At 37.0% G+C, this 12,099-nt stretch overlaps 1 protein-coding gene across 1 annotated transcript in view; it reads left to right on the top strand.

The window, feature by feature from the left end:
• ABCA12 (ATP binding cassette subfamily A member 12) overlaps positions 1–12,099 on the top strand; it is a 240,178-nt gene that overhangs the window by 202,476 nt on the left and 25,603 nt on the right. The window contains exons 40-43 of the mRNA XM_021002700.2: positions 6,520–6,574; positions 7,114–7,291; positions 9,635–9,750; positions 10,906–11,065. Coding sequence (XP_020858359.1) covers positions 6,520–6,574; positions 7,114–7,291; positions 9,635–9,750; positions 10,906–11,065 — 509 coding nt within the window. The remainder of the gene's footprint in view (positions 1–6,519; positions 6,575–7,113; positions 7,292–9,634; positions 9,751–10,905; positions 11,066–12,099) is intronic.

Consider the following 12,099-nt stretch of genomic DNA (forward strand, 5'->3'; position numbering starts at 1 on the left):
AGTTACTAGCTGTGTGACCCTGAGCAAGTCACTTAACACCAATTGCGGAGAGAAAGAGAGAAAGGAGATTCTAATACTTATTCCTCATTCTTCATATAAGCATACTTTAATCCAATAAACATTTCTTAAGCACCGTGTGCAAGACACTGTGTAAGGTGGTAGAAATACAAAACATGCACTAGTCCTTGCCTTTAAAGAGTTTATATTCTTTTTTGGGGGGGAGGAGAGAATATGATATGTAAGAACATAAGTATGTAAACGATCATTTCAGGAAGGAGTCCATGAGCTGAACCTTGATTTCAGCTAGGGATTCTAAGAGGCAGAGGTGAGATAGGTATGAATTCCAATCATGAGTTTCAGCCTTTGCCAAGACATAGCAATGGGACATGGAAGGCTGAATTCAAGCGACAGAAAGTAGACCAATTTTGCTAAGCCATAAAGTACATAACGGGGCAGCGAGGGGCCACAGTGAGTAGAGCGCCAGGACTGGAATTAGGAAGACTCCTTTGTGAGTTAAAATCCGGCCTCACACACTAGCTATTTAACCCTTGGCGAGCCACTTAACCCTGTTTGTCTCAGTTTCCTCATCTGTAAAATGAACTGGAGAAGGAAATGGCAAACTACTCCAGTATTCTTGCCAAGAAAACCCCCCAAAAGGGGTCACAGAGAGTTGGACAAGACTGAAAAGTGACTGAACAAAGTATATAAGTGGAATGAATGTGCAAAAAGCCTGTGAAGGCAGAGTGGAGTCAGATTGTGAAGGGCTTTAGATGCCAAGTCAAGGACTTCGTATTTTAGCCTTGAGGCAGTAGAGAGTTTCTATATGATCCTGAGCAAGGTAAGGACATAGTCAGACCTTTGATTTGCTTTATAGCATCATTTTAGCAGCTCCACAGAAGATGGATTGGAAAGAGGAGAAAATGGATGTAAAAAGTCCAATTAGGAATTTGTGTCAATGATTTTTTTTTCCTTTTGCTAAGAATTATCCATATTGTTCTCAAATTAGTTAAAAATATAAATAATTGCAAATATATCTCCACATTTAGAATAAAGATAGGGGGCATTTAACTTGGTTTACTACTCACTAGTCACTAGTTTCATGAGCACCCACATCATTTTCAAAGTAGGATTGAAAGAGACTAATTTATTTTACCAATGCAATTACTGTTCATCCAACCATTCTCTCTTCTTCTCTGGACTCTTTCTGATTACTTCCCCTTACCCATCCTAGGATTAAGATGGAGGAGAAACTAAGAGTAATACAGTTATTTGTCAATATTGAATTTTTAAATGAAGAAATAGTTTGAGCAGGAAGAAAGGATACAATATATTCAGAAGTGTTAATATCTACCTTCTTTCCCCTGAATTCTACTACTGGGTTCTGATTAGAGTGTGTCAAATTAATAGTGGCAGTTGTTAGAAGCAGTCTATGGAATCAAATGTTTTTTCCAACATCCAACTCTTCAGAAGCCTTTTGCTCTGAGAAAAGAGTATTCTCCCCACCAGATTTAGCTCTTTCCTAGCAGGAGAAACCATGGAGAAAATAATGTGACTGATAGTCCTTAGATCTAGAACATCAATAAAGGGCATAGTCCGACGTGGTAAATTCAATTATATAGGGACCCAAATCAAGTGGGCTTGACACAACTGCTTTGAAATACAATTGAACAGTTGACTTTCAGGAGGACGTCTTACTTAGAGCAAAAGTCATTTGTTGCTCCAACAAATAATGACAAGATGTGCAAGAGAACCTCAGAAAGGATGAGATAAAAATATAGCAGGCAGGCCTGCAGCCCTGTAAATGAGAGACTGAGCTTGCTTTTGATGGTGGAACAAGGCCTTTAACTGAAGCACACACACACGTGCACATCCCTTCATATTAGAGCTCTTTACCCTACACTGGGAAAATATCAATAATTCTAGATTTAAATATGCAGACTTCTGTGTTGTGAGTTGGACAGGTTGGACAATTAATACTGAAAAAGAAAAAAACTTGGTTTTCATCCCCTCCAAAAACTTTATCTTTCAATAATTAAAAAAAAAAGTCTTTGGTTTACATGGCTAACCGATTTGCAGCATTTTAGTTTCTTTTTTATGTAAAAAGAAAATTAGATTTCATTCGTAGTTGAAAATCTGTTAGCCCTCAATGCATTTCGATTGTTTTATAATCTATAGAGAGCCTACTATGGTAATATTAATATATTTAAGAATGTAACTAATTATATCTTCCTTTCCATAATGTACTTGTTCTTAACTCATCTCTATTATATTCTGTATGAACTGAGAATCTCATTTAGCCTGAAAAAACTGATTTTCTTTTAATTCTCTAGTGCTAATAAAAATACTTTAATTAGCTTTGCTTAGCCATGTCAATATCTATTATATACATGTGCTTCCCTCTAGTGGTTAATTTGACATAAAAATTCCTTTTTTTCTTCATTGCTAAAGACACTTGGTAAAGACTTGCCTTCATTACTGAATAACAAACAATTAAGGTTTTCCTAAACAATGCTTATAAATTGCCTGTTATCTTTTAATGTTTTTCTTCTCAATAATTCGTTTGCTCTTTGGAGATATTAATAGGACCAGTGTAACCTTGGCTTATAGATTGCAAAACAATAAAACTATGCCAAGGACAAAGGGACTTCTTTCTTTGCATGCAGGCAAACTGATTATGGAATGTTACCACTTTCACAAGTCATTAGAAAAATTTCTTTTTATGACTAAAAAGCTAGAAAGCATTGTTGTTTAGTGGCTAGAGGACTGGTCTTGGCTTCAAGACTGGTTCTGAGAGATGCTAACAGGGTAACCAGGAGCAATCATTTAACTTCTCAGTATCCTAACTTAAGTATGCTATCTTAACACTGTACATGATAGATGAGTTAATGATTTACATTAGTGGAAAGAGATTCCCCCACATTTTTTTCTGGTCCACAGGTCTGGATCAAAAAACAAAACACACCAGAAAAAAAGGGAAGAGGAAGAAATTAAAATGTCATGTGCCACCCCAGGAAACTAAAGGTCCATTTTTTTCAGAGAGGGTTAGAATCAGTGGTCACTAGAGTGATAAGCATCACAAGTAAACATTTGCAGCCATTGCCCTGGTGAAAGATAATTTGTCCCATTCCTAAAAAATGTTCTGAATGAGCAACAGTAAATTGGACATTTGAGACTTACAGTGATCTTTGTCACTGAAATGAACTTGAATACAAATTCAGAGAATTATCTTGGTTTAATTGTATTAGAAAAATGGTTTGAAAAGAAATTATAATATTAAATGATATTTATATCATATTTTAGGGATTACATAGCACTTAATATAACTGATCATTTCAAATGATCTTGGAAGGGAGGTGTTGTTATTACCACCGTACAAATGGTCAAATGAATTTTCTCATAGTCATAGAGCGAGGAAGCATTAGAGGGAGGATCAAATCCAGGTTTTCCTGGATTTCTCATTGAGAGATACCATACTGTAGTGTGGTTACACTATGCTATCTCTCAATGATAAATCCATCTTAGATATTTAGTATCATAAAATATTTAGTATCATAAAATATTAATATTTATACTTAAGTCCAAGGGAGAAAAATGAAGAATCCACTCCTCTCTATTTTCATTCAACAGTGGAACCAGAATCAAAAATATTATTTAAATCAAGTAAGTATTGAGCTCAGCAAGCCACCCGAGATATATGGACAATGAATGAAAAGGCTCCAGATTAATGATAGGGCTCTAAACATACATTAGATTCTTTAAAAGAAATGGAGATGGAATGTCATGCCAATTTTGCTAAACCATAAACTACATGAAGGGGTATAATATGTAATAAAGCTGGAAAGGTGAATTGGGGTAAGGTTCTGAAGGGCCCCAAATGCCAAAAGTCATTGGAAAGGTAATAGGAAATGCCTTATGGAGTGTAGAAGTGACATGCTTAGATCTCTACTTTAGAAAGTCATTTTGGCAGTTGTGTGAAGGATGGATAAGAGTAGAATCACTACATCACATAGATTTGGATCTGGAAGGGACCTCATAGATCATCTAGTTCAGTACCCTCATTTTATAGATGAAGAGATGGAGGCCCAGAGACTTTAAATCACTTGTCCAGGGTCAGAGAGCTTGTAAGTGTTTGAGACAGAATTTGAACCCAGGTTTTTTTTGACTCCACATACAGTTCTCCATTCACTACACAATAATGCCTTATAAGTGGGGTGCCTGGAGGCAGGGTAGGAGAACTATTAGGTGACTATTGCAATAGTCAGGGAAGAGGTGATGAAGACCTGAACTAGGTGGTAATTGTGTGAGTAGAGAGAAAATGATCTGTGCAAGAAATGGTGTGGAAGCAGAAACAGTAATAATTGGGAACTGAGTTTGTGGAGTGAAGGAAATTTAAGGGTTAAGGATGACACTGAGGTGATGAACCTGAGTGCCTGAAAGAATGGTGATACCTTTGATAATGACAGAGAAGTTCAGAACAGGGTTGGTTTTGAGGGAAAAGCAAATGAGTTCTATTTTGGACATATTAAGTATGATTTGCCGATGAGATTTTCATTTTGAAATGTCTACTAGACAGTTGGTGATATAAGACTGGAGAGCTCAGGAGGAATACTAGGGCTGGGTATGTAGATCTGGGAGTCATCTGCATAGAAATAACTCATGGGAGCTGATGAGATTACCAGGTAAGAGATTATCTATAGAGACAAGAAAGCCCAGGCAGAGCTTTGAGGTATACCTGCAGTTAGGAGACACAATGTGGATGATGATTCAGTAAAAGAGACTAAGAAGGAATAATTAGATAGGTAAGAGAAAAATCAAGAAAGACAAGGGTCCCAAAAGTACAAAGAGGAAGGAAGATCCAGGATATAAGAGTAATCAACAAGAACAAAACTATAGGGAGATTGATGAGTAAAAAGATTGAAAAAGGACCATCAGATCAGACAAGAAATCACTGGGACTGCACTCTCACTTGCGTGGTGAGTTGAGAAACCATACTGCAAAGGATTGACTAGTGAGTGGAAAGAGAGGACATGGAAGCCATAAGTTCAGATATCTTTTTCTAAGAGTTTGCTAGAAAGAGAGGAAAGAAATATGACAATAGCTTGAAGAGATAATACAGTCTAGTGACAATTGTTTTTTGTTTGTTTTGTTTTAGGATTGGGGAGATTTGGGTATATTTATAGGTAGCAGGAAAGAACCAATGAAGAGAGAGTGACTGAAGACTAGAGAGGGTAATGATGCTTGTGAGGGCCATCCAATGTAGAAGACATCAGGGAATGGAATAAAGGGTCCATTTAGAAGAACTGGTCGTGACAAGAAAAAAGCCACTTCATCAGAGACTGAAATAAAGGAGAACAGAATGGCATCTGAGGTTAAAAGTTCTGAAGTAGAGAGGGGGAGATAAGAGCGCTTATACAGGCTTTATGTTCTCAGTAAAGCATGAGGAAAGGTCCTCAACTGAGAGAGTGGGCCGAAGTGGTGGGGTGGGAGGCTTGAAAAGAGAAAGTTGAGCACAGCCACTGTAGGGAATCTTCCTAGGGGGGCTAGAGGAAAGCAACATAAGCAAAGGGCGAAAGGATTGTCTTGCTAACTTGAAAGCCCACTTGAGATTAGATTACAAATGTGTAGAGGGCCCAGGCAGAATGGTTGAGTGACTACCTCCAGCTCTGTTCAGTATGATGTCAATTGGATCAGAGAAGGTGGATGGTGGGAATGATCTAAAATGAGATTTTGGCAGTTCAAAGGGAGTCCAAGAGATTCCAGAGTACAGGGTAGTATATAGCTGAAATGATCAATTCAACTCAATAAACATTTATTTAGTACCCACTGTGAGGGTACTTAGGTTGTGAGGTGGATAGGTACTGGGTTTGGAGTCAGAAAGATTCATCTTCATGAGCTTAAATCCAGCCTCAAACACTTCCTAAGCAAGTCGTTTAATTTTGTTTGCCTTGAGAAGGAAATGGCAAACCACTCTAGTATTTTTACCAAAGCCTAAATGGGGTCACAAAGGGTCAGCCGTGACTGAAACAACTAAATAACAACAACAAATGTACCAGGCACTGTGCTAAATGCTTAGGATACAAAAAGAGACAAAAGGTAGTCCTTGCCCTCAAGGAGTTTACAATCTAAACTCCACCAGTTGTGAATCTACCTAATTGTACTATCACATACTACTTATCCTTTCATCTTTTACACAGAATATCATGAGGAACTTCCTCAAATAATTGGTTTAAATCTACTTATGCTACCAATCTAGCAACCCTGTCATTTTAAAACTGATTTCTGGAATCCCTAATAAGCCTTGGAATACAATTTATTTTTTTTTCACATGTGAATACTGAATTTAAAGTGTCACTGGACCCATTATGGAAAATCATTTTTCTTACCAAACAGGACCATGAGAGAGTCCAATTTTGGCTGTTCAGATAAGAAAATGTTACGTTGCTTCTTACTTGATGAGGAATGGACATGTCAGCCTCATGGGGCATCCGTTAATGATAATCATTGTTTTCTTCTTTTAAGGTATTATCATGTATAGCCACCCATACCCAGGCGTACAAGATCAAGAACAAGCCACGTAAGCAGACACACTTGTCACCATCTCCCTTTGTTGTAATAGATGTCTAATAGGAGATGAAGTTCTATCCTTTGACCTCCCTACCACATATAAATGAAGGTCAGTCTGGTGGAGGCGGTGAAGAGCCTCCCTTCCTGCAAGGATGCAAAGAGGAGCTCCCTGCTAGCAGACCAATAGTCTTTGTCAATATAGTCCTTCGACGCCTTAGCCCTTCACCTTTCCTCTAAAGCTGTAAGGACTCTTTCTATTCTTGAGAAGGATGGGTCCTTTGCATATCATGGTATAACCCAGGGAGCCTCAGCTTTTTTCTAAGCCAAGTCAACTTAGATCCTCTTCAGTCAGCCAAGGTTATAGCAGGTTCGGATAACAGATATTGTCTCGGCTACTTCACCTGCAATCTTTTTTGTGTCTAAGCCAGCTAAGAAAGCTGTTTTCTTCAAGGTTTTAGGCATAAATCTTTTTATTTTTTTTTTTCTGGAAGGGAATGGGCTTCCCAAACTGACCCTTGTTCCCTTCTCACCACCTTCTTCCTGGCATAGGATTAGCAGCTTAATCGATATTCTAGTGGCTCTCTCCATCTTGATGGGTTACTCTGTCACCACAGCCAGCTTTGTGACCTATGTCGTAAGGGAGCACCAGACCAAAGCGAAACAGCTCCAGCACATCTCAGGGATAGGCGTGACCTGCTACTGGATCACAAACTTCATTTACGACATGGTGAGTCGCTCAAGCAGAGTCAAAGCAGGCGTGGTCACAACAATCTGGGGAGCAGCATTTCTTGATTCTGATTTTAAGGATCATTACTCTGGTTCATGAAAATTATGGCCACAGACTTGTAGGCTCTTTTAGTATCCACTTAACACTGAAAGAACTAGAGGCAGAGTTCCTAATCTGGGACCCATGAACACACAGACATATACGCACATATACGTATACATATATACTAACATACACACACACACACACACACACACACACACATATATATATATATATAATATATATATATATATATACAGGTATACATATATAACTGGTATATATGTATGCATATACATACATATAGAGAGAGAGAGAGAATAAATGGATGGATGATAGATGATAGAAAGAAGGATGGACAGCTTGATTGATAGGGACAAAAAATAGGTAGATAACGTGTGTGCAGACAGACATATAGCTAGAAAGATAGGAGGATGGACAGATTGATAGACAAAAAATAGATAACGTGCTTGCATATAGACAGATGGAGATAGCTAGATAGAGATAAGACACACATACAGATGGACAAATATAAGATTGATAGATAACTCCATTTCAATTTAATTGGTCTTCTTTGTAACCTTATGTATTCTACTTTATGCATTTAAAAGCATTATTCTAAGATGAGGTCCATAGGCTTCACCAGACTGCCAAAGGTGTCTGTGATACAAAAAAAGTTTAAGAACCTCTGAGCTACAGGCAGGGCTCCAAAAACAACACAGTCTAGCGCATAGCACATTGGACTTGGAGCGTGAAAGATGTGTCCTCAAAATCCCCCTCGGAAATTTATAGCTGTGTGACCATGGGCAAATCACTTAACCTCTCTAGGTCTCTATTTCTTCATATGAAAAATGAAAGTTTGAATCAGATGACCTTTCCTTAGTTCACTTCCAACCTTAAATTTAAAGCAGAGTCCTAAGTAGTCTGAGTAAAGGGAGTCAAAGGAAAAAAAAAGTGAAAATTCACCTTCTTTAAATAATCTTAGAAGTGAATAGAACTTTAGAAGTCATTTGACCTAATCCTTTTATTTTCCCAAGGAGACTGAAGTCAAGATGGAACTGAAAACAGGTCTCTTGATTCACTGCCTGCCTGCATAGAGGCAAAGAAGCAGCCATTTGAGAATATCACCTGGTTAGTGGAGCAGTGCAATTTAAATTTGCTTAAATATATCATCAACTACTAAGGAAAATTCAAGATATAGCTCATGTTTCATTAAGGTTTTAAATGTAGTAGGGGCAGGAAGAATACATTTTCATTGGTAGCAAAAGATAGTACTGATTGTAAGAGGTATTCTTGACTCTAAGCATAGACACTGTTGGCCAGAAGTCTGGGAAATGTCTGTGAATGCCTGATGATCATAAAGAAATTGGGTGGGCAGCTCACTGTAAAGATCATTGGCTTAAAGTGCTTGAGAGTAATTAAGTGCATATCCATTTTGCAAATGCGCCCAGTGGGGTTTGAAATGTGTACATTTTATAAGTCAAAACGGAAAGAATGGTGATGGCTTTTTTAGCCTTGATATTATCTTTTATGTGTGATAACTATTAAGAACATTTAAGCCATAGGCACCCACACAAGTCTACTTATAACTTACAGATTCTACCATCATCAATTCTGTCCTCATTCTCATTCAGAAAACCTTTCCCCCAAATTATATCGAGGCCTCCTCCAATGGTGTGCATCACACTGCAAACTGCTTTTCAGAATTAAATACCTTTCTCTTGCTGAGAAAATGCTGTATCTTTGTTTATATATCTGTGATTGTAAGACAATCTAGGCCTCACTCTTCTGCTGTTCTGTCATGGAGTGACTCACTCTGACAGCCAGAAATTGTCAAGCTACCACCTGAAAGAACTCCAATGTTCAAAATGAAATCAGTATTTTGAAGACTGAATCTAATACCAAGACACTTGAATGTCTTATCTTTCTCAGTGAATTCCTGTCATCAAATAATCTCAGGTTCCCAAACATAGAGGCAAGACTAACAGGGATTACTTGCAGAATTTGCAAAGTTGAAGACTAACTTTACCTAGTATTGGAAGACACAGATTCTAAAGTGGAGGCAATATGCGTGTAACAAAAAAGCAAAAACTTCACCTGAAATATATATATTGTATATAAATATGTGCATATGTGGACATGTCTGTATACAAACACACACAAACACAGAATTGTTTGAGACCAAAAAGTTCTTATCTTTGCAAGTCAACTTGTCATATTCTGTATTCTTAATCTACTTAGGATATTGATTTTTTTAAAAATGTGCATATATTGCACATCATGTTTTACAACTTCCCACAGGTTTTCTATCTGGTGCCTGTCGCAATGTCAATTGGAGTTATTGCAGCTTTCAAGTTACCTGCTTTTTCCAGCGAAAATAATTTAGGAGCAGTCTCTCTCCTCCTTCTGCTCTTTGGGTAAGTGTCCTTCCCATGATTAAAACGAGAATCTGTAGAAGGAATGGAAATGCGGAAGAGGGTCAGAAATGAGACCTAAAGCTCACTACCCAATTTGTGATTCACTAAAAGCTGAATTTTATAATTGCTGACCAAAACAACATATTGAGCTTATATAGCTTATTTAAGCCATTTTTTAAAAACATGGTACAAGGATGAATCACTCCTTAAGATGCCTGAGGGAGTTTGCATTATTACTTCCTTGACACAATTAGCAAAAATAAGACAGAGTAGAATATCTGAAAACAATTTAAACTGTGTGCAATTATGTGGGTGGTAATTTGTATCATATTGTAACTTGCAAAAATAACCAAATAAGATACACAGTGACATGATGCTGTTTTCTCTTTTAAAGTTTGGTCTAAATGACCAAGGCTTGACTAAATGCTCTTCCCATGAATATACGGGTCTTTAGTGAACAGCTATAGCTAATGGATCCGTCCTCAAAATCTCTGTTTTGCATTCTGCCATACTGGGGCAAAGGTTGTTCCACTGTTTTTGCAAAGACTGGGCCCCATAGTTTCTGAAAATATAAGATTTATCCATCTATTACATTCCACTATAAACAACTCTGCGTTCATGTGTATGTGCATGTGTGTTAACATCTCTAAGTAACATAGAGCCATTTAGAATTTATATCTTTATGTGCTTTGGTTATATATTTAATTGCATGGGTAGAATATCACATCACCACTGTCACCAAAAAGTACTCACTCTGGGCTAGGATGTGTTATCCTTATTATTTCTTATATTGCTCTTGAATAAGGAACACATGCCAGGATCAACCTGATATTAAATCAGTAAATTTCTTTGAATTTTGTGACATTTAAGAAAATATTAAACATTCTTTGATTTTTCTTCTACAATAGGAATGGGTGGGACCTAACTATGAAACATGGCAACCACCATACTGCACCACATCATTTTAACATTGATCAATTCAAGTTATTTGTAGAAATTAAATATTAAGACATGACTTTAAAAGTCTGTTTTATAAGATTTATCTCTCTGGGGAAGAGGAGAAGGGATATAGGATGATATAAAAACAAAAGATATCAATAACAATTGATTTGATTAAAAGACATAATTTTAATTCTTGCTATTGCTGACCCACAGATATGCAACATTTTCTTGGATGTACTTATTGGCTGGGCTTTTTCACGAGACAGGAATGGCCTTCATCACTTACGTGTGCATCAACTTGTTCTTTGGCATCAATTCAATTGTTTCACTGTCGGTGGTATATTTCCTTTCCAAGGAAAAGCCTAATGATCCGGTGAGATCCTTTATTAGTCTCTTAAATTTCAGTGAATATATCAAAAGGTTCAATGTTCACAAACCCAAATCGAAGAGTTCTTTATATTCTGAGACCTTGGGATAGAGAAGGAAAATGTTACTGAGGGAGTACTATTTTAGAAGAAGGATAAACTGGAGTTTTTAAAAATACCTTTTAATTCTTACTTCCTGCCAAAACCATAGCTTTCTACATAGTGCCAATTTTGATTAAAAAATTTTTTTGGTTTAAAAATATTTCTAAAATATTTTGGTTTAAAAAATATTAAACAATATTCATGCAACCAACTGGTCAGTCTACCTTAATCAAGATGTTTGTTTTCCATCTATGAGGGGGTTGGAATAAATGACCTCTGAGGTCCCTTACAGCTCCATGTCTATGATTCTATGATCTATAGCTAGAAAATTCAATGGTTAAAAAAAATGAAGCCCTAACAGTTCCAAACAATTTGGAGAGCAGGAATAATGATAAAGATAATAATAATGATGATGATGATGATGATAACTCGCATTTATATAATACTTTAAAAGCTTCCCCTATCATAACCTTACATCTAACTCTCTGCCCTATACACAACAGATGTTTAATAAATACTCTTTGCTTGCTGAGTAGTACACATATAATTAACCTGACTTTACAAATAAAGAAATTATATTACCTGTGGTAATATAATTGTTCAAGTGGTCACACACTTAATCAATGCCAGAGGTTTAAGTTTTTTTGAGTGCTTTGAATATTTTCCCATGAAAAAGAGGGAAATCAGTGCACTGGAAATGGTTTTCTCAAACAAGGAACGATGCAAAAGTGAAGTATTTTCTTCCCATTGAGACATAGCATGTCCATCATCTCATACAATCACAGACTTATAGAATGGAAAGGACCCCAGAGACGTGAAGTAAGCTGCCCAAGGTCACACAATTCATTTGCACTCTTTTCATTGCACACTTACATTCCTCCTTTTCCTTGCCTCCCCCTCACCAAACAGGAATCAATTACTTTGAATCTTCCAAATGCCT

Source organism: Phascolarctos cinereus, unplaced genomic scaffold, assembly GCF_003287225.1.
Source record: "Phascolarctos cinereus isolate Bilbo 61053 unplaced genomic scaffold, phaCin_HiC Scaffold_7;HRSCAF=346, whole genome shotgun sequence".
NCBI lineage: Eukaryota > Metazoa > Chordata > Mammalia > Diprotodontia > Phascolarctidae > Phascolarctos > Phascolarctos cinereus.